This window comes from Bombus huntii, chromosome 12, assembly GCF_024542735.1.
Source record: "Bombus huntii isolate Logan2020A chromosome 12, iyBomHunt1.1, whole genome shotgun sequence".
NCBI classification, from domain to species: Eukaryota; Metazoa; Arthropoda; class Insecta; order Hymenoptera; family Apidae; genus Bombus; species Bombus huntii.
Genome location: NC_066249.1, coordinates 2,400,410 through 2,424,224, shown reverse-complemented (window position 1 = coordinate 2,424,224; position 23,815 = coordinate 2,400,410). Strand labels below are relative to the sequence as shown.

Below are 23,815 nucleotides of genomic sequence, written 5' to 3'. Positions count from 1 at the left end.
AAATTGCAAAGGTTACGCCGAAACTCTGTGCTTTACTAAGTGTCAGCGCGATATCTAAGTAAACGAAAGAGAGGATAAATGATTTCTGTACTTACGAAAAAAATGGGAATATCGTTCCCGACATCCGCGCTATCAATTTGAACGTCACCGTGTGTGGTTACACGAAGGAATAAATGTCCAGGATAATTGAACCGAGCCAGAGAGTGGGGAAAATACTAACAGAGATTTGATAAACATACTTTCACTCGCTTCGGATCTTCCGACATCAAGTTTTAGGAAAATTGCACGTAATATACGTTTTTCGATATTTGTCCCGGATCCTCGTTCAAATGCCGCACCGTGGATCGCGTGAACGTGGCCCGCGAATTTTGATCTTTCCCCCGAATCGTTCAAGTGCCGCGGTCGACGAATTAATACGCACTGGATGGAACGTCCATCTCTAATTTATTGTCCATATCGAGGCACTTGCACGTATCGGGTCAGCGGATCGCGTCGCTCTAGTTTGAAACGTCTATGATAAAATATCGGTAATATTGCTGCCTCGATAGTCACGCCGAAGTCTGGCTGTTCGCCGAGAGTTTTGCAACTGGACGCGGAGAGGTTCTTGCACTGTGTACAAGTCGCTTCTAAAGTGGTTTCACTTGCAGCAGTTAGAATTAAACGTAATAGATGTTCAAGTGTGTACGATGCGATAAGAAATAGTTTATTTAGGAGCATGAAACAAGGCTGAATTATATAATTACGTAGATCAGAATAAATAGATTGAGATGGAAATAACAATTGTCATATATCGATTTCTTGACTTTTCATTCTGATCAAACGCTTTTTCCTTGCTTTCGACACGTACCGTACAAATTGAGACTGTGTTTCGGAAATCGTGCTATCATAAGAATAAGATTCTTCGTATTATTTGCAGGAGATACAATAGAAATTTAAACGATTTACAGACGAAACCGACTTGTTCGAGGAATTTGAACGGACGACTAAAAGCGTCGGACTTGAGAAGGAACGCGACAGTGGTAGACGATGCTTAATCTTTATGCGTTTCAAGTATCGATGCTCCATTAACCGCGCGGCGCGAGATCGCGAATTTATATTCTTTAACAGAGAAACGTTGGCGAAACTCGGACGTAAATTAATGCCCCTCGACGTTTCTCATCTCTCAGAGGGCCTTTTCTCAGCTACGACGTCGCTGGCCCTGGCTCGACCATTTTGTCACGCTATCTTTTCGCGGACTTTCAACGTTCCAACGAATTTACGATCGAGTTATCGATTTTCTTTTTTCAAACGCGTCGAATTTAGAAGCGCGCGTGGCAGGCTGAAATACGTTCTGGTTTCGTGGTAACTTTTAAATAAAAATAATGGCAGTCCGCCATTAAAAGTACGCGCAGCGGTATTTTTCGCGTAGACGGACAGCTTTGTGGGTCGAATAATGGTGGCATTGTCCTGTGCGAAAATAAATCGTAAATCAACGATGCGATAGAAATACGATTTCAATGACCACACGGAACACACGGTACACATTATGTATATGTTGTTTCATTGTTGTCCTATTGCCAGATGGTTTCGGACGTGTTAATTCAAGCGATGTACGCTAGTTGAGTCACGAAGAACACGTAGCGTATTCAGGGTGTGGGATGACGTAGGATTTAATTTTACATTTCAGCATTTCTACGGGCGTAATATTTATTAGGCTGAAAAGTATCTTTGACAAATGGCTGTCATTTGTTAAGATCGACGAGACGGATCTATCTTTGGCTGGTAACGTATTTAACTCGGTATGCGAAACGAATAACGTCTATCCCTGATATTAGATCGCTAATAGGCTCTCCCGACCAGTGTACGCTGTTAAAGATATTATCGCTTGTAAAGATATTTCGCAAGGAGATAGTCGATTTGTCATTTTATGTAGGTTTATGAGCCAAGTAAACCAACAGCTTCGTGTTCTCGTTAACAACGACTAGAAGATTGAGTCTTATCTATCGAGATTGTCGTTCATCGATGGACCCTCTTAAACGGTCGTTTTCTCACGACGTCGCCTCGTGATCGCTATTATTTTTCAAACTAAACATTTTACGATACAGTGGCAGAAAGAGAGTGGAAGAAGAAAAGAGAAATACGGATTTGGCAAATCGTAAGATGAGCGCGTTTCGTCCTTTCAATGCGAGAATTTCCATCCACTAACGCGATGGATATTAAAAGTTGCAAAAAGACAACCAAGCTTCTATTCTGTTCTTGCTTTTTTTTTGCAGAAATACAGTATATCTTGTATGACGCCGAGGAGGAAATTCCGCGAGTGCATTCGTATCGACGAAAGAAGAGAGATGGGAATATCGAAATACTTCCGACAGAGGCTTTCACAGAGCAAACTTATTCCTTTTATCATTTTCGTCTTTCTCTTGTTTCTCGCTAATAAGTATAGGGATACCGAGTTTATAAACTTTGACCGGGCATCGTCGATCGGCTGGCAGCAGCTGCAACTTTTAATAAAGCGATCGCAAATCTTGTCGGCCGATCGAACGAGCAGCAAGAGAAAAGTGACCCTCTTGAAACGCGACTCTCTCTCCTTTCTTTATCATCGGCTCCTTCTCACCGTACCACCGTGTCTCATTCTCCCTTCGATTACACCGGCATAAGGGTATTTGTACGAATAGTTTGGCCAACTATTGACTTTGATAATAATGTTAGGGTTTAAGGAGAAAGTTGGAACGACGTGGACCGAGTTAAGCGTCCCGGCTGATCGATAAGGACCTCGTGTTTGTTACGCCTTCTAATTTCTCACCAGCCTCGCTCCACCTATTGCCTATCCTTTTAAATCTGTGTCTCTCTAAATCAACCACCGACACGAGATTATGTTTCCTCTTCGGCTTACGTAATCCTTCTATTATCATCGTACCACCTTGACGTTAAATTAAGCAACTGGGAAAATGAGGTAGGCCCGTCGAAAGATCGATATCCCGGTTGAAAGAGAAGATCGTAACGACTATCGGCTACGTTTTATTCTCTCTGAACCTGCAGGCCCATTGCTTGCTTGCGTGTTTATGCTGTCGTTTTAAGAATCCTGACAAATCGGGGTCGATGTCGATGATTAATGGGGAAAAGCGCCACGGCACAGTCCGACACACTCGTGTGTCGCTTCCTTCGTTCTGGCTTGTGGAATTCGTTCCGTGGAACATGGACAACGAGAGGCGCGCGAGTCAGAGTCGTCGACGTGGCTCTCGTGTTTCCACGTTGCTCGGCTCCCCTAGTTGCAGAGAGCTCTCGTGACGCAAACAGACCGGACCACGATTCCATTGTATCCTGGCATCCCTCCGCCGCACGGGGTCGAAACGAAAAATCTCGTCGGTTGGTGCCGTGGGGAACGAGGGGGGAGGACTTCATTGTCGAGCAATTTATCCTGCATTCAGCCGTACGACCGATACGTTGAATCCTTTTTTGGGCGTGCCCCGGGCCAGATGAGTGTTGTGGAATCGTATTTTATTGCGGCCCTTAATTCGACGCGGTCTCGTTCCCTGTTGTGCAGCCTCGTGATTTCGCTCGATCGAACGCGCTGATGCTCCTGGGTCGTTTTCAATGTTTGGCGCACCGGTCGCTCCATCGCTCGGACGCTGCAGTCTCCATGCAAAACAACGCTTGCACTTTTTCTTCCCTTTATTTCTTTCTTCGACCAATTTTCTGCCAGGATGTTACCTTTTTCTGATGACGATTATATTCAAATTGCGTTAACGTTGAAGAGCGTATGCATATGTTCGACCGGGTATATTCTTCAGGTTCAATTCAACCTCTTAGTCAGGTTTGCGATTGCTGTTATTGCGATCATTTGACAAGCTACGTATCTTCGGCGTTTTTCATTTCTTATTTATAAACCAGACGATCGAGGATGTATCTGCACGGTGACGGGAAGTCTTTCGATACGAACATATGCAAATAGATGCAACAGTTCAGGTAATTTGAATGTGTGCAACAGCTGATCCAAATTGTTAAACTCTCTGCTGACGTTGTACTGTACGTTCCGGTAAAACTCGCACACACCGAGACTGCAAGACGACCGAAGTAGCCAGATTTTACGAATGGTAACGTACATTCAGTCGGTTGGTCGACGAGTCGTCTAATTGTCCCTTTTTCACTGATCGGCAAATTGCAGTTTCCAATGAGAGACGCTACTTTCATCCTCGGATTCCTCCATTGAGTCCATTGAAAAGCATGGAGCAAGGCCGCCGTTTCATTAGGCCGGCCATAACATCTGACAAGCAATCTAAGCAATTAGTCAAGTGGCCGGAGTACGCAATTAAAACCGATTGACCCTGTGAAAAGCCGCAACGTTCGCTTCGCCATTCAGCTCTTCCGCCTCCTCTCCTTCTGTTCCACGTTTCTCGCTGCTCGGTTGCATCGTTCGCGTTGCAACGTCTGTTGCACCACGGAGAGTCGACATCAAGAGCTGGTCGCGTTTCACCGGCAATTCGAGGGTGAAACCTCGTTGAAATCCACGGTGTATCGCGGTGAATTTCGGCCGCTTTGAACTCTCTCGATCCGGCACAATCGAGTGTATTAAAACCGATTCCAGATTGACGAGCTTCATTCACTGATTGCTTTGCTAAGTCCATTGCGCTGGTTCCGCGATTCCGCGTGCATGAGATTGCGTTGCTTTTGCGGGAATTGCGTCTGTCAGATCCTTCGCCTCTCCGTCCATATATTTTTCTTTGATAGGTTTCCTTTGAAGGGACGTTCGAGAGTATGGCTGCTCTGAAGCCTCTTGCGCTTTATAGTTTTTTCTCCAATGTGTGTTTGTTTCGCGAGGAGAAACGACAAAGGGGTTTGCCTCTTACTTATACGTTCGAAGAATTCTTTTGGTTTCCAAGCTTTATAAAATATCTTGCAACTATGTATGGGATACATCGTACCTTGAAAGTGCTTTGTAGTTCCATTATGAACAGTCGGATATTGTTTTGAAGATTTTGCAGTGCAGGTGATGGAATGATAGAAGTATACAGTTTTACTGCTTCTCCTACTCTCATTGCTATTAATAATTAGCACGTAATAATATATATTATTAAGTATCAATGATCCACGTTAGTAATTTCAATATTCAAAAATGAGTATCTAATTAACTTAATTAATAACTTAACAGATGTTAACAATCATACATCGTACATTTCACTGCGTGATGAAAAATCTGAGAACCTACTTATACGAGATATTTCACAATCGAAACGAAAGAAACGGGGAATCTAAATAATCTTCGCTCAAAGAACCCACCCTCGAAAGTCGGAAATTAAAAATACGAATATCACCTCTGTAGCACCGGTCGGTTTCGACGTCGATACGACACGATGCACCCTGTTTCTCCGAACCAGTCGATCCAGTCCCCATTATATCTGCTACACTTGTTACTGATCATAAACGAGTGCGAAAGTGAGCATCGAAGATTCCCGGTTTCGCCGTAGTAACTCGGTGCTCGTCGCGCTCTCGTGCACGAGGGTTGGGGCGAACGTTGCGCAGGGGGTTTCTGTGCGCGATGCCACAGCCAACCGACGCTAGTATCTAGGGGGCTGTTTTCTCCCTCTCAGTTGGCCGCGATTCAGCGTCGGGTGTATGTCCCGCTCGTCGCGGTTCGACCGACGCGAAAACACGGCGATTGTCACGAGCAACGTTTCCTACGGATCGTCTTCTTCGTCGAAAATCCCGCTCCCTTCCTTTGCGTATTCTCGTGACAGTAAATCACAGTGCGTCGACGTCTGAATAATCGAATATCGGCGAGTTCGCGTTCCTATTCCAAAACTGATATTGTTGGTGCGGCTCGTTTCGAGTATAATCGTAGAGAAGTGTGCGAGAGTCGAAGGAGACAGTGTTAGCGCAGTTAGTATCTAAGAGGGAAGTGTAAGAGAAACGGGATAGGGGTTTCTATTGGATCAGAGAATCGCAGGACGTTTAGATCGGTGTGATACGTGGTGCCGGATCTACGTATCCTTATACTCGGGTCGTTATCGGATGTTTCAAATTCGTTGGATCGGTGATTTAACTAGATGGATAAGTCACGAATGTCACGGATAATTGGGAGAGTTTGACTGATCCCGAGATAGCCAAGGCAGCCCTCGAGGGATCCCAATCGGTTAGGATCCGACGAGAGCCGATCGGGGTATAAATAAGAAGCAGAACGGGCCAGTTATTTCCATCGTGACGCACAGTCGCGGCTACTGTCTGTGTGTTCCGGGGTATACGCGGTGGCGAAAGATTGATTGCGTTAAAGAGGAACTAGCGCGCGATCGCTTGACTCGTTTGCCAACCCGTTCCGATCCGCTGCTCTCCTAGAGCGCTCGAATGGGAACGTGCATTTCGGCCAGCGAAATAATTTTCAATTTCGGCCGTTCGTTACGCGGATTAACCCCGTCGAACCGGTCAATAATCGTAACGCTGTTCGATTTATTTTTCCTTCGTCTAAATACAGTTCTGCTTGCTGGCGAATCTTTCTTTAAATCCTCTGCATTCTATCGAGTTGTCTAACCGAACCGAGGAAATCAATGAACATCAGCCAGCTTCCTTCGTATCAATCTCAACCTGTCCACGATGAAGTCTCTGCCTATCGTCGTCTATCATCGAGCTCGATAAAATCGAGTTTGCCGAGCTGCCACGGGACCTAAGACAACATGGACGGAACAGGGTCAGGGCTATGGGAATGTTGAACTGGCGGAAGCGGAATATCCCGGTGGAAAGTCGAGGCACAGCCGAGCTGCAAGCCCGAGGAGAGGATGAGACGTCTGGAGGAAGAGGCCACATCGAACAATCGATCGCAGCTTCGACGATAATTGCTAAAGCCGATGCAGCAGTCTCCTCCACGGTTGAACGGTCGCTTCTCTACCGGTAATGCATCGTGAAAGGGTTGCACTGCGTGCTCGAACAACGTCGCGGCTGATCGTCTCGAGAATGAAAGGGACGCGCGATTCCTGAGCCGATCGATCACCGATCCTTCGTTTATTCTTCTGTAGAACGTGCAACAGACACGCGATATCTCGAGGGATTTATGTTCTATCGACGAGAAATTCTTAGATGATGTTTCGTTCCAGTGACCTGCGAGGAAATCGTCGAGCGACCATCGACTGAGGCATCGACGAGTTTGTCGAGATTACGTTCGAAAAGGGCAAGGAAGTGGAAAGTGGCCTGCGTTTGAAGATCGGAATGTAGATGTTAATGGAGGATCTTTTAAAGTGATACGAATGATCGTGGGTCGCTGTTAATGATAACGGAGAACGGTTTATCGACGATTTTCTTTTAAATGATATTGACGACAGCTTCGAATGATGGAAGTACGATGGTAGTTTGACGGATCAATGATTAATCGTCGACGAATAAATACGGTGCGTTTGGTCGATTTTATGTAAATAACTGTGCGCTTAATAACGTCAAATTATTTGCAGCGTTTAATTGATTTATCGAGACATGTTCACTGGAACGAACTGGTTACGGTACCGATAGAACGATATAGATTTGTCTATTTTCTTCGTCAATTTTATTTATCGAGAATCGAAATATCAGAAGGAGTATTATTTTTGCTATTTCCACAAGATCGCGAAATTCCTTCAGAGTTTTTACATATCTTGGGATATCTGGTACAACGGTAGAGATGCTCGCCACGCTTCAGTCAACATATCAGACGGATTTTTCTCGCAACTGCAACGGACAGGCCCGAATGTACGCGTCTAGGCGTGAAAACGTTCTACCATCGAGCACACACCGCTGAATAAACAAACGTAACTGCATCGTGTCTCTCGAAAATTCCATGAAATTCATTTTTCTTTAAAAAAAAAAAAAAAAAAAAATAACAAAAAGTAGAACGTAGATAAAGAAAAGGAAAAGGAAAGGAGTAAAACTCTTGATAGGAGAAGAAAGATGGTCTGGATGTAATTTAATATAGAGGAGACAAGTTTGGAGGCAGTCGATCTAAAGACACAGTGGTGCACCCGGTGAAAAACGTGTGTCGAACATGCATCGTTTTTAGTAGGTCAGTACCGAGGGGGAAAGAAAGTTCGTAACTGGCGAACTTGAGGGACGTTGGTGGCGAGTGCATCGACGGAACACGGTGCATAAACATTTTCCGGGCCATCTGCTTGGCAAACGCAAGAACAACGTCCGATCGTAAACGATAAAACTTTTTACACCCGAATCTTCGTGATACGAATCATTGCACGAGGATTCTACGCGGAATATTGCGAGAAGAAATATCATTGGGGGAATATTTTCGGGAGGACCGAGAATTGAAAACTAAGAATCGAGAATTTTGAGAATTGAGATGCGAGAGCCGAGAATTGAACCGGAAAAATTAAGAACTGGTAGAAATTTGAGAATCGAGAGAATTGTCAAAAGAGTTGAGAGTTGAGAATTCGGAGTGAAAAGCTGAGAATTGAAAATTAAGGGCTGAGTCTGTATATTGCGAACTGAGAACTGGGAATTGAAAGTTGAGGCCTGAGAATTGAGAACTCGAAGCTGCAAGCTGAGAATTGAAAATTAAGAGCTGAGAATTGTATATTGCGAACTGAGAACTGGGAATTGAAAGTTGAGAATTGAAAACTCGAAGTTGCAAGCTGAGAATTAAAGATTAAGAACAGAAAATTGTATATTGCGAACTGACAGCTGCGAATTAAAAACTCGAAGCTGCAAGCTGAGAATTGAAAATTAAGAGCTGAGAACTGTACATTGCGAACTGAGAACTGGTAATTGAAAGTTGAGGCCTGAGAATTGAAAAGTCGAAGTTGCAAGCTGAGAATTGAAAATTAATAGCTGAGAACTGTACATTGCGAACTGAGAACTGGGGATTGAAAGTTGAGGCCTGAGAATTGAAAACTCGAAGCTGCAAGCTGAGAATTAAAAATTAAGAACAGAAAACTGTATATTGCGAACTGACAACTGCGAATTAAAAACTCGAAGCTGCAAGCTGAGAATTGAAAATTAAGAACTGAAAACCGTATATTGCGAATCGAGAACTGGGAATTGAAAGTTGAGGCCTGAGAATTGAAAACTCGACGCTGCAAGCTGAAAATTAAAAATTAAGAACAGAAAACTGTATATTGCGAACTGACAACTGCGAATTAAAAACTCGAAGCTGCAAGCTGAGAATTGAAAATTAAGAACTGAAAATCGTATATTGCGAATCGAGAACTGGGAATTGAAAGTTGAGGTCTGAGAATTGAAAATTAAGAAACTGGGAACTAAGAGATCCGAGGACTGCGAGTTGAGAGCTGAGAATCGAGAAAACTGGAGAAAAATTGGGAAAAAGATATTCGTAAGGAGTTCAAGTGTGTAGCGTAGAATATCGTATTAGAATATAACATTAGTAGGACATCACTGGTGGAAGTTCCAAAATGAAATGGAATCGTTGTCGCGTGGCTCGCCGTGAACTCTGATGCCGATACGGGGTGGTGCGTCTTATCGAAACCGGGGCGAGGTGATTAATCGTCACTGCGGATACGTTGACGAGTCGATGCAGCCGGACTGCACGGTTCGTCGACGTGATTCTCGTTAGCTTCGTGCTTCTTTCGAATCAGTCAACGGCCTGACCCAGACTGCGGGTTGAATGACGTCCACGGAAAGGCAAGAAATCATGGAATTGCGTGGAATCACGAACGAAGATCGATTTCGTGACGACTCTTTTTAGATCTTTAAAGCATTGCACGATTAATACTGTCTTGAACGTTTGAACGAACGATGGTGATTTATCGATGGAATGTATTTTCATTTTTAATGTTTTATCCGGAGTACAGGAATATCGGGTCGATGGGAAAGTAATCTCGGTTTTGTGGATTTTATAGGAAGTAAATTTACAGACAATGATGTTGCTATTCTTTTCCATTGGCCCGTAAGCCTCTTGAAATTGAAAACTAAATTTTCATTTGATTCTATCGTAACAGATTGTAATTGAAGTTTACAGCTGAACGAAAACAAAGCACAAACTGGTATATACGATCCATAGATTTTTAAAAAAGGATATTTCAATTAGAAAATCGTTCGAGCTTCGATACTCTCGTTCGAAATTTTCAATTAGAAGTTGGAGTAAAAAATAGGTCAATAGGCGATTGTTATAGGAAAATATAAATTCTGATTGAGAAGAATTCCATATAATTCTCTGAGCTTTACGTAACAAACGTACCAGTATCTTAGTTTATCTAAATAATTTTAGACAAAACTATAATAATTTTAGGCAAAGACTAAAGAAAGTTAACGGTTTGAATTTATCGTATTCTACTAATCAAATATGTAAAATTAGAGTATCTCAGCATGGAGAAACAGATTAGTCGAGGAACCTATTTAGTTGAGGAATTTTCTTCGACATTGTTATCATTACATAGACGCAGGGATTTCCTATTTTGTACGAGAGGATGGAACAGCGTTTATTATACGATTTAACGACCGTATGGGAGGATTATTGGAACGTTGGCGAGAGAGGACCGTAGCCATCTTCCACGTTGTGCAGAGAGGCTTTCGTTTCGCGTTGTACGATCGATCGATGAATTTAATCTGCGCAAACAGCGGATGGTCTAGCGTTATCAATAGCGGCCACTGATCTGCTTCTTCCCCTTATTCGTCGTCCCGTGACGATTGTTTGCATTTTGGATCCTTCGGTGAAAGCGCGCCTTCGGTTATGCTTTCAAGAGATTCCCTGTCAAACTCTCTGGCTGATTTTACATATCGTTGAACGTTCGCTTAATTTACTTTTTACAGTCCTGGCTGTGAAAATAGAGTTACGAAAGAGTCGCTCAATAATATTACATCAGCGGAGCTTCTTTAAATCTTCGTAACGTTATTACGATCAAAAGTATTACGTATTTCGATGACAGAATTCGAATACCTCGATTAACTTGTCCTTATTTAGGAAGCACAGAGGAGAATCGCTTGGACCGTTCGGAACTCGCAGATTCTCCAACTTTCAAGAACTTCCTGCCAAGTCTATTTATGTGGAACACACTACGAGCTAATTTTACTCGATTACATAATTGATTACGGTTCACGAGCCTTCGATTGTGTTCTCGTCGCAGTTACGACTGTAAGCCTTGACACGGGCTTCCAGTCGGCACGCGACAGTTAAATTGTTCAACAACCACGTTCTACGCAAACACTGTCGTTTATTAGGTTGTCCGAAAAGTTTCTTTCGTTTCGTAAGGTGATAATAGATGAACAACAATTTCTGTTTTATATTATTTTATTCAATTACGTATGCTCCATTTCATTCTATTTCTATCATTATATTCGTGCATAATTCAATAAACTAATATAAAACGAAAAACGAAAGAAACTTTTCGGACAACCTAATCCATCGATTATTAATCGGAGTTTCGATCGACAGAAGTCTGATCAATTGGATTCGATCGTCTTTTTCGAAACATTTGTCAAATCTCCAGATGGATTGTATTTAACAGATTCCAAATTTTCAATCTCTATCTCTGTCGACAAAGTTCCACGATTTTGCTATTTTTAGTAAATTTTTGCACGTTAGTCTATAGAAATTTAATTGATCAGCTATTGAAGATGGAAATGACGACTGTTCCAAGCTTTTCTACTGCCAAATTCCTCGGCGTCTCTTTTCCCTTTCGGAAGATTTATTAGATAGATTGAAATCTCTGCGAAGGTTTACTATTTTCCTGTGACTAAAAGTGCACATTGGTCTTCGAAAGTCTAGGAAACCTGCAATGAAAGATGCAGAACTTTTCGATCTTAAAGTTGTTCGTCATCGTCTCTGGTTTTTCAAATAGGCCCGTTCAATTACAGAATGCCGAACTTGGCCACGGAATTCCCAGCGGCGTACAATAATTGAAATTAATCACCGGCGCAGATACAACTGATTTAATGCGCGGCTTAATCTAGGCGCTGACACGTTCAGCGCGCGACTCACGATGAGTTACGGCAATTCACGCGCAAGACAGCATCCATTTACAATGGAGACACTTACAGATTAGCCGTGCACAGGGTGTACCTGCGAGAATTCGCCGCGTTGCACGCTGTCCGCGCGAATTGCCCGCGCGAGACCGTGAAACTTCCTTTCTTCCTCGATTTAATTAAAAATTTCACGGCGATAGAGAAAGAATGCCTATCCAAAGTCATCTGCATAAATGTCTTTGAATTATGATGATCGAATATGCTTATTAATATTAATACTATCCTATAGAAAGTCTGACGCGCTTCACATAATAGAAATACTTTTCACGTTCCACAGAACATTAGATGTTGCTAATTTTCATAATTTATTACTTATTTTCGCGTTTAAAGCAATATTCTTTCACATTTAAATTCGACGAACGTAAAGCAGATAGACAGCGTAGATTACGTGGAAATTCTTTAAAACTTACCGGTGTATCGGTGAATCTGCTAAAATTCTGTTTCACTCGTCGACAAACACACCCGAACACACTCTCGCGCGTTTATCTTCTTTTATTTATTTTTTTTTTAACTCTCTACCCACCCTTATCGTGTCAAAAAACAGGGGAGGAGAAAAATCCTGCAACCTACGATCACAGGAAAAATGAGGGAGAGAGAGAGAGAGAGAGATGGCAGTACGAAATAGCAGTTTGTTGAAGCGGTAGAACATTCGAATAGCAGATTCCACTCCATTTTCCACTGTATTCCGAAGCACAGGTACCTCCATTTACAGATTAAACCACGTCACACCCGGTATAGAGGGTGAAGGGAAAATTGGCTGGTCGGGGCTCGTTCTTTCGAGGCTATTCCCTTTAAAAGGGTCTCGGCACGAGCTGGTACGAGTAGCTGCGAGCGAAACGACAATATCGGTGGACTCGCGTGCGAATAGCGGCGCGTAAATTGCGCTTGGCACCGGTCGATCGATGCGAATCGAAACGAACGCGGAGGACCGGAAGCGTTCGTGCGCGCTCCATAAATTCCCGATTTGTGGTCGTGGACGATGCAGTTTCCTGGTGAATTCTGTTTCACTCGAGCAACGTGTTTGGGGAGACGTGGTTCTTCGACGATAAGAAGAAGTCGAGCTTCGCAAAGGCAGACGAGACTAAAAGCGTGCATTTGTTTTACATTGGCTTAGGGCGGGTCAAGATCAGCGTGCCGCGGTCAGAAAATTCTTCGACCCGCGCCTCTTTGCCCCTCTGACACACTTGCCATCATTGCGCGCCGGATAACGAGTGTCTCGAACTTTTCTCTTCTCTCTTTTCGAAAGAAAACGGCAAGCCAGAGGTATACATATACAGCGACTCGCCAAAGTATTTCGATTCTTATGGTAGAAAGCTCGTGTTGTACGGAAGATCGTGAAACTTGATCAGCACTGTAACGAAACACGACTGTTCTGATCGTATTCGTAAAATTTGAAACTGATACGACAATGTGAATGCAAGACGCGTTTACTGCGAAGAACTGAGTTGCTAAAAGAATATGTTGCTGGTGAGGAATAAAGGTAACTTTAGTAACAGGCAATATATTCAAAGGACTGGAATCCTGTGTTGAAAGTATCGGAAGATCTTTCTATGTTGTTTAATAGGTAAATCTGGAGGAACGAGGCACTTTGTAGACTTCGTTTGAAGCGAGGTTTAATTTCCTGGTAAAGAGAGCACTCTGAATCCTTGTCCTGTATAAGGCCGAGATATATACCGAACATTAAATAATATCGTGCTTCAGCTTCTGTTCGTTATTTGGATGTACTCTAAGTATTTAATATATCTCCCCGACGACGAACGATTTAATAAATGTTACAGTGAATCAAAGTCGGCTTGCTGAATGAAGCGACGCGGAAGTCAATCCGCGAAACATCGTACGACATAATCGCGGTTTATGTCGCGCGTTATTCGATTCGACGTGGAAAAACACGCGCGACAGCGCAGCTGTTCGACGGTCAATTAGTTTCGATCAGGAAGCAATTTCAGGGACGCGCTTAGTAGACTTTTTCCGCCAATAAACCGCTGCGTTATAGGTTCATTAAGCCGTTTCCTGAAGCGCCCAATCGTTCCGCTTTTGCCGTTGAATAGCCTTTAATTACGAATTTCTCGTTATTTGTTGGCCTTCGACTGTGTCGATCGGCTGTCACGAATTTTCTTTTTTCTTTTTTTTTTTTTTTGCCAACGTTCGCAACGTTCGCAGAATGTTTGCGATGAAAGTTCATTTTAAGAAAAGAGCAAGTGCTATTTTTAGAATAAAGAAGGAAGCAAGAGTTATGAAGTGTGTTGATTTTCGTTGAATGACCGAATGAATTTGCATAATGAAAGATTGAATGGCGCCGCGTTGAACAAGATGGTCTTCGTGACTGCAATTGCATCGATCAGAGCCCATCAATTACACGAGGCAGGAGACCCTGTCAGAAACAGAGCACGTTTTCTGCAACATCCACCGGCAAATTTGATCGTTAATTCGTCGAATTCTTCGGACTAAATTCTTCCCGCGTCGAGACGAACCGCTTTAAAAACAAGCGTATTAAAGTAAGCGTTTGCATGTTAATCAGAACATTATCGAACTCGTATTTCTCACGATTTTTATTTTTCAATCGTATTTCGTTGTTCCACTTTGATCCGCTACTTTTTCCAATTTTTTACAGTATCTAAAGCATGCATTTAATGGTGCGTTTTATTATCTTTTTCTATAAACGTTAAATTCCCCATTTTTCTTGCTGTTTTATCCTGCTTTTCTTGTTCCCTTTTTCTACATTTACATTTTTTACTTACTCCCCAGTTATGGATGCTCTGCTTTGTATTTCTTGTCTTTAGTTTCCCTCTTGTACATGGAATATTTTTTACACTTTGCTCGGTTCTATCCCCCCCCCTCTCTGCTCGTTTCCATTTTTTGTATATTTTGTACTTTTTACTCGTTCTTCGTCTCGTTCTCATTTTCTTCTCAAGTATTTTGAAAACTTTTTATACTTGTTCTTTCTAAATGAATCCTCTTTTATCTCGTGTTCTTTCGCAATTCCGCCAGTGATCTGAGAAGAAAATCTTTTATTTTCCTTAACTTCATTGAGAAATTCTTATTTGCTTTTAATATTTTCCTTCCATGTTTCGCATACTTTTTTTAACTGAAAATTTCGAGATCTCGTTACAGTCGTAGTTTAGAATTATTCTACTATCCCCCTCCCTCGTGCCACCTTTCTACTATCTTGTTAGACTACGGTATTTTAATTCGAAGAAATTTCTGCAACTCCAACTTCGCGATACTTGTTTCGGAACTTGGACTTAATTTACTCCGTGAGAAACTTAGATACAGAAACTCTGCAGCAACTTTAGAACTGAATTCGCCATTTAGATTGTCAATTAAATTTTATAGCCGAGATTTTATTGCTCTATAAAAGTGTTAGTGGGAAAGGTCGGAAGCCTCGATTAGGATCGTTAATTATCGTGAAAAATGTTCGGAGGATTATAAAAGCGAGGCTCGAACACTGGTTTTCTTCGTGGTAGTCTCGAACTAAACCATTCTGCCATGAAGCTAGTAAGTCGTGGGTTTTTATTTTAGGCACTTGCAGCACATAAAATTTCCTCGGGACTTAGGATTAATTTACCTACTTCCTAGGACTTTCTCCGTCAGTATATCTCGTCTCCTTTAACGCGTGTTACTTTCGTTCCTTTCCTCCCACTCCTTCACTTTTCCTTCATCCTTCGTCCTAATTATCATCCCATTCCCTCTTTCCCCCATTTTTTTATTCACCGTTTTATCTCCTTCGTCTTTTATTATCCAGCATGCGTGCATATACAGAGATACTTGTGAGAAACTAGGTCGAGTTATCTTTTTTAAAGCGAAGACGGAAGAAAAATGCTCGAGATATTCCACTTTCCACTTCAAACGGATCCATCACGTTCTTCCGCTTAAACAATAGTCCCTATAATCATACTATTTTTTAGCATCTGTCTCGAGACACGTGCTTCCACTCGCTTTTTAACCCAATTTCATCTGAAATTTAAACTTCCGCGCTTATTCTCTGCTCAGTTATCGTTTCTTCAGCCTTTGGCGTACGCTATCCTCGCGACGAGTAATTCCTTCCGATGGGTAATTAGAAAAGGAACCGGAGAACGAGGGAGAAAGGAAAAAATGAGCGAGAGAACATAATTTGTCCCGGCTCGTTTGTAGGATTTGTGGCGGGGGCCGCGGCGAATAAAAAGAGGATCCTCTTTGTGCTCGCTGCCAGCCTTCACAAAGTGTACCCGTCGCTCGTACACAGGAATAAGTTATGAAACGGCGGCTGGATAAAAACTTTTTGATCCCTCTTTCCCGCAACGAGAGTCTTAAGCCGCACCCACGTCTCCTCCTCGTTTTCTTTCTCTCGCTCTTTCGCCAAGGGAGATCAAGGACCCACCACCGATCGGTCGACTAAGAAGACGCGAGAGCTTCTCGCCCCCAATCGAATAACATCGGCTATCGAGTTTGCATGGAGGACGACGAGATTGAAATAGCTGCTGGCGACTAACAGCGTGGATCTTTGCTTGTCGCACGATCGTGAGCTGCAGCAGAGATGAGGTTCTAGTTAGGTAGACAGAGAATTCTTTGTCGACTTTGATAAATAGATGCGGATTCATCGAATGATTTCGGTATACAGCGAGCGTGTAGGTCCCGAGTCTTGTTCGAGAGTTCCAACGTTAATGTCGTACTGTATCATAAAACTCACTCTGTCCCATTGTTTGATTTTTAACGATCTGCTAAAAAATAACTTCAAAGATAGAACGAACGTTCGCCCTGTTACCATTCCATGTACGTGCAAATCTCGCTTAATTTCCATATGCAATATCTAAATAAAAAATTAGCCAAAAACTTGAAAACTTGGGGATTAAAGTTTGCTGTGCGATCAAATTCCTGTTATTTGCCATGGCGCGAAATTTTCGCCCGCATCTATTTAACTTTTCAATTACAAATTGCACCTGTACCGAGAGAAGTTGGAAACCAGGACCAAAGTTGCCACTGTTGCCAAAGATGATCCTCGTCGAGGAAGACTCGTTCTTCTCTAATCCGGCGGACGCGTTGCAAGGGTCGCGTATCGAAAGGCTAATCCGTGGGTAATTACGGTAAATTGAATCACGGCGACGGCGAGGAGGACGGTTGTGCGGCGTGGGTGCGTCGTCGACTGAGTTATCACCGTCTGCCAGAAACAGGGCCGGACCTCGTGACCCGATATTGCGCCGGAACGCTCCGATATTGGCAGCGCTTCGGCCTCTCAGAAACGAAGAACAATAGGAGCAGCGGCGTGTGTGCCACCGCTATCTCCGGCCGCGGCGCTCCCTTTTGCTTTTGCCCAACTTTCCGTCGAGTTTCCCCTTGATCGTGCCACCGGGCCACCGTGAACCAACCCCTTGCCTCGCGGCTCACCCGACCAACCACCCCCGAGACCTTCGTTCGCGCGAAACGATCGCATCGTGCGCGAAAATAGACGCGATATGGGCCAGCACTCGTTGCATCGTCTACACACAAGAGATCGCAGAAAAATTGCTTCGATTCTATTCCTCCTTTTCCAACGTTTTCCCCCCTTTGCACGCCAATTCTCCCCCTTTTTACGTATTTTTCTGCTTTTTTCGTCTTTTAGGGGGAAATTAGGGAATCGTGAAAATGGGGGTGGAAGGTGTCATCGATTTTGCGACGTTGGTGCGTTCTTTGATCGCAATTGGTAGCATCGCGGACTGAGCTTTCGCTGCTTCCTTGAGTCATCCACGAGTTAACGTGGAATTATGTAGGTATATTCGTTTCTAAGTATCGAGATGTTTGGTTTAGTAGAAAATATGGTAATTGAAATATGGTATTGAGAAGCTGCGGAAGCAAAAAGTTGGTAGAAATCGTAGGATAAATGTTAGATAAAATGTGCGAGAAATTGAGGATAAATAGGGTAGAAAACTGAAACGGATAAGCTGAATGTGTCACCGTGTGTGCACACGTAGAAGCGAGCAAGAATTTTATTTTATTGTTATACACAGTTGATGAGATACTTATTCCAACATTTTATTGAACGTGTACTTCTTCATACTCCGGGTGTACACAACTTCCTTATACTCTAAGATGCCAACCGGGATAGTAATTCTAAGAGATTTCAATAATTTCCTAATGATTGTAGCTCATTTTCCACGAATGTCCTAACATTTACGAGCGATAGTATAAATAGCCTTAAAGCATCGAGCAAGCAACACACGCGGAGACTAAAAATCCCGTTTCCATTTCCGATAACTCATTCGCTCACTTAAAAACAGTGAACGATCGACGAGATTTGCATGCGAATGCGAAGATGGTAGCCATAAAGATTACCATCTTCCCTCGTTTACCAGTATCGACATTTAAAATTTAAACGCGAAATCTCTGTTTACAGCAGACGTGTCCAAGTTCAGTTTTACTATGTAGTTACTTACGAAAAAGTATTCCCAACACCCGGTACATGGTCATGGCCTATCCGTCGAGACGTTCGAACGAGAAAATGTTATTAAGCGGCCGGTGAATTTTTGCATGCGCAGCGAGCCGCGGTGACGTTCGTATCGTCGCGAGTACTAATGGACTGCGACGTTTTTACAGCGGGGACTAAAAGCTCCGGCCCATAAAAGTGACGTTTCGCGTGCAAGCTATTTATTCTTTGCACAGCGCGTTCGCGACCGGCTGCTATTGCTCGTCGCGCGATAAGCTCGCGACAGCGCGCGAACGCGAGCGTTCAAAGGCCGCGATTTCCGGTTCGATCGAGCCGTAGGAATTTCCAGCATCCTGTCGACGACTCGTCTTCTCCCTTGATTCCTCTATTTTGATTGGAAAAGCGAAGATTAACGTCGATAAAATATTAATTTACACAAAAGGCGTCTGACATTCGTTTAAAAACGTCGTCGAATTATACACCGCTGAAGATAATTCGTGTCAGGTTCGATCGAGACATTGCGGTTGCTCGTACTTTCCGCGACGTGTATTTTTGTTTCCTTTTTTTAAGCAAATTTACAGCAGTTTAAGAAGTTAGACAAATATCGTATTTTGAAGAATCATAGACTTGCGATTATTTTCTTATTTAGAGGATCAGATAGATTTAAAGGATTATCTTCTATGTGGTTTCGATTCTCGCATTGATATCCTTTTAACGATCGTCTTAAAGTCGAAGTTTATTACAGTCATGAAACAACTTCCAACTGTGATAGAACGTATTATAGCGGCAACGATAGAATATTTAGACCACACGTCTCGCCTTTTCTTTCCTCTTTCGAAGCTACAGCGTAAAACCATCGCCTAAATAATACATAACTTATCGAGTCTGCGAGCGATTCTCCGCTTCTATACGCGTGAATGGCGCGATAAAATCATTCGCGACGTCCGCTAATTGTTTCGAACGGTGTAATAAAGCGAAAGGACAGAAGGAGAGTTGACGTTAAGGTTGAACTTTAGGATAATTCCGAGTTATTACGACGCCGATAAGATGTTCCGCAAACACAGAGGGAAGAAGAGTTACGTATTATCAGGGCACCTTGGTCCAACGTTCTTTCCATTGAAATTAGAATATAAAGAGCACCTTCTCGCTGGTAGCTGCTTCTAAAAGGGAAACTGCGTCGTAAAAAACTGGCTGCGCAGTCAGCTTTCAAAAGAAAATTCACTTGCAGCGGTTCAAAGGGCTCCGAAATGACACACCGTGAATTTTTCCTCTCATCAGAGAAACTCGCTAACCGGTCGTTCTTTGCAACAAAATACGATTAGTCGTGCAAAGTTAACGTCCATCCACCGTTAAACGCTTTTTCGTCCGCGCCTCGTTTAAAGCAAAGATCCGCGTTTCTATCGTGAAAACGCGTTTCCTCGTCACACTTTCGAGCTTGCCTAGAATCTTGCAGGTCCTTTCATATGCAAAGTTCGCGTTCTCCTCTTAACCAGCGTTCGCCTCTATATTTGCGCGCGATCATCCGCGTTCAATAACCGATTACATTCGCCCGTAGCTTTCGTTATGAAATGCTCTTGAAAAAAAAAAAGAAAAAAGGAAAAAAGGAAAAAAAAGAAAAGAGGAAGATGCATATATTCGCTATGGATAGCTCACTATCCTACAAGAGTGTTATGGCACGAGGCGAAAGCCACACGACGATTTTCCATATTTTGCCTGGGAATCGCGTTGAAATGCGCGGCGGATTCGCGACGAAAAAGAAGGAACACACACACACATAGAGAGGATAGCTCGAGCCGGTCGTGGTATGGAAAAATGACCGTAAATATGCATTCCGCTGGCAGCATCTTGTTCTTGAGTCGTGGAACGCGTCCTTTAAAATCATTTTTTTCCAAGCCGCGCGACAACCGCCTTGGAATTCAGAGATTCGCGCGGCCGAGCGGTCGACCTGCAGAATGCGGATCGACTTGGCAGAACGAGCACATTCTCGCGCGGCGAACGCATAATAGAAGGCCAAGCGAGACAGCGAGACAAGATCGAGCGAGTTTTCAGAAGGAACTCGGACAGATGTCTCTCGGCATACGTGGAGGTATTTTTTTTGTTTCAATGGTCGGAAGAAAGATTAGTTGAAGAACGAGCCACCTAAGTAGAATTCATACCGCGTGGCGTATGTACTCTTCCATTCACAAGTACTAGAACACCTGGTCTCCAGAACTTTAACGCGATCGATTCACCACGATCTAGCATTCACGCGGGACAACGATACAAAACAATCGAGAAAATCCATCCGCCAGAATTCGAGGAGGAGCGTAATTAAGAATCGCGCGAGTTCGCCCTTGCAGTCGTTTCTAGCTCGCATCCCGTGGAAAAATATCGCGAACCGGATGGTTCGGCGTAGAATCCGTATCGAAGGTTGCAACGAAATACGAAAAGACAGAGATATTGGATAGGGATGTTAACAAGACGAGTGCCAGGATTGATCGAAGCAACTAGAGAAAACGAGAAAGCTGCTTACGAACGAGGGTGTACGTGGAACTTGCTCGTGCGAGAAGTGCACTTGGTAAAAGTATCTCTCCTAGACTAGTTACGTTCGTTTGCTGGAATCTTCCTGTTAGTACACTGCGAAGATTCTTTAAGCGATCCAGTTAGAATTAGGGAGAAAACGGCAAGTTCGACTGTTTGCCACGAGGCAAAATTAATTTCGTTTTGCGCCGATCTACCATCTTCGTGCTGGAATCCTGCGATCCTCGTCGGTTTCCAAATTTTCATTGTGTAATCCGGAAGCAGATTCGAGGATGTTTCGCGCGAACTCCTCTGTGCACGGTAACTAGGCTAGAAATTCGGTAGCTTGCCTCGCCGTACGATTAATTCTAAGCTTCTTTTCCGACTGTTTCGCCTCGGATTTCTTCCAGTCACGTTGCTTTCCTGATTCTTCTTCGAGTCATGGCCACGCCACAGGAGCCACCGAGACTAGGAGCCTGTTTTCTTTTTGCAACTCGTTTCTCTTGCTCCTTCTAATTTACCTAATCTCTCTTTCAGTCGTTTATGCTCATGTAACTTTACATAGTCGGCGTTAAGAATCGTTGGCTCGTTCGTGATTCCGCGACTCGATCGGCCCCGATCGGCTCGCCAATTTACGTTATCAAACGGTGGATGCTTTCCATAGGAGGATTCTCCGGGTCTGAAAGGAAAATCCGAGCCGAATTGCCAACGACGGAAGGGAGCCGCGGCCCAGGTGACCCAGATGCGCACGCGACACGAATTCCAGGGAAAAAACGACAATAATGAGGAGACCAGACATTAACTGCAACCTCGACAATAAACACGTAAGACTGACGCGGATCGATTAGCAGGCGGGAGTAGAAGGAAAGCGAAGGAAACGGGGAGAGAAAATAGAGAAGAGAGGAAGAGGACGTAGCGAGCCGTGGATAAGAAACGTCGTATATTTTCGTGATCCATTTTCGACAGGAGAAGACACAGCGCGGATGCGCCAGGGATTAGAGAAGAAAGAAGATGTACAGAAACGTTTCTGCGAGCATCTTGCCAAACTTCCGCAGAGGCTTCTAATTTAGAAAAAGTACGGCGCAAGAGGAACCATAGAAGCCAAGAGATGTCTTTGAATCACAGATATTACGTGAGTATCGAGCATGGTTTCTTTCAGGGGTTTTCATTTTCCTCTTCTTTTTTTCTTTCTTTCCTTTGATTGGAAAATAGAATTAGTTTTAGTACTCTTCAATCTTTTGTTTCCCTTCAACGCTGCAACTGTACGTTCATCACTATTCATAGATGTTTTATCGATGTGCGATAACCTACGGATAGTCTAACGATAACTATGAATGAAACTTTGTGTATTTTTATGTTTCTCTTCCTGATTTCCGGCTACAAGTTCCTTTTTACGTTTCGATCGCCCATAATTTTAGCGTTAACGCATCTGCCTTATTTAATAAAATCACAATTTTCAAATTTTGAATGCGCACAATAAAAAAATATGATAGTACAGCGAGTACTTAAAAATATAAACATGAACTTTTTTCCCAATAAAATATCCTACTTATGCCTGTATTATTCACGGCGTCTACAAAATGGTGTCGCGATATTAACAACGAAAACAAAAAAAGAAAAATGGAAAAAAATAAGAGAAAACGAAGGATGAGAGGGCCATTAGCTTGCCGACGAAAGAAAAATCGCCAACTACTCATCCTCCTGGGCGAATCTCGAACGGGAATAAAGGAGCCGTGCTCCGATAAACGTTATTCCACTTCCGATAATATTTCTTCTTCACTGCGGAGCCCACGCTTAAGATGTTTTCACGGATTGATAGGACCGCTGTTATTTCTCCTCTTTCCGTAGGCGGAACTTTTCAGTCTTAAGAGCCCCGAAGGAGTTGCCGCCAACTGGAAAGTCGGTTACTGGGTTGATATCGTTCCGAAAGCGAAAGACAAACGCTGGCTGCCGCGGTTTAACTAAAATATTCGCTTCCGATGATGCCTCGCGGAGCCAGCCATCTTGTTAACGTGCAGTTATCAGAAACCTGGTTGAATTCCACATCGATTTGCAGTTCCAAATTATCTCAATGTTTTCTCCTTTTTTTACTTTAAACAGACGTCCATTGTACCAACGTATTACGAATAATAGTAGATTTTCTGGAATTATATAATTTTTTGTCTTGTTTAGTCGTTTCCCTTTCCCTTTTCTTTTTCTTTCTGTTAATTATACAACGCGAATTCCTTGTAACTGGAGAATCGATACACTGTGATAACAGAGTTTTAACACAGACATCTTCGATTACGCGGTGAGATCTGTCGCTTTGTTTAGAAAGTTGTTGCTCTTAGTCAGCTACGATAAACCAACGAACCAACGGAATTGTTTATCGAGATTTGTCGAATGTTATCAAGATTTTGGTCTTGGATCCGACCAAATGACTATTCTTGAGAAACGATGAGTTTCTATTTACTCTGCGTGATAGAATCTGTGAAGAAGAGATATCCGTTTCCATTAGATTCGCCGAAGCAATTATTCGTACTGTTTGTATAACCATTATCCTATTTCGCTTTTATCTGAACAATTTTCCCACTGTCCAGATACTGTCCTTTCCTCGTTGACCATTTACTAGGTGCGAGGAGAAGATAAGAGGCGGCACAATGGATATCGGAGCACCGAATAGCAGAGATGTAACTGAGTCACAGGTTTCGTGCGGTCAAAATCATTGCTTACCGCTGAAGCCGAGAAAACAAAGGTGTAACTTATCGTCAGTCAGCAATATGCCAATTTGATCGTCGGATAAACTCGCTACCCTGAACTTTTTCTAGACGATCGATATCCCGATACCTACTATTCCATTGTGTTTGAAAATTAAACAAGCCGAAGGATAACAGAAAACTGTTATCTCGCCGGAGCAACGTTCTAATCCTTCGAGGATCCATTGTGCCAACGAACGTGCATGAATTCCTCTTGGGCTTCTTGCGCGAGCTTCTTGTTGCTCGGCGTGTAATTTCACGACCCTATAGTGAACGAAACGTT

General features: G+C 43.1%; 2 protein-coding genes across 15 annotated transcripts in view; one reads left to right on the top strand and one right to left on the bottom strand.

The window, feature by feature from the left end:
• LOC126872108 (mediator of RNA polymerase II transcription subunit 20) overlaps positions 1 to 23,815 on the bottom strand; it is a 249,662-nt gene that overhangs the window by 9,109 nt on the left and 216,738 nt on the right. Inside the window, exon 1 of one of the 14 annotated variants that reach the window (XM_050631676.1) lies at positions 18,309 to 18,467. The exons of 12 other annotated variants lie outside the window; for them this stretch is intronic. In XM_050631676.1, the coding sequence (XP_050487633.1) occupies positions 18,309 to 18,342 (34 nt within the window). In that variant the 5' untranslated portion in view covers positions 18,343 to 18,467. Of the gene's footprint in view, positions 1 to 5,291; positions 5,386 to 18,308; positions 18,468 to 23,815 lie in introns of those variants that run through there. One more of the 14 variants, XM_050631675.1, reaches the window with a different exon arrangement.
• Positions 21,464 to 23,815, top strand: part of LOC126872102 (facilitated trehalose transporter Tret1-2 homolog) — a 107,007-nt gene continuing 104,655 nt past the window's right edge. Inside the window, exon 1 of the mRNA XM_050631653.1 lies at positions 21,464 to 21,929. Coding sequence (XP_050487610.1) covers positions 21,906 to 21,929 — 24 coding nt within the window. The 5' untranslated portion in view covers positions 21,464 to 21,905. The remainder of the gene's footprint in view (positions 21,930 to 23,815) is intronic.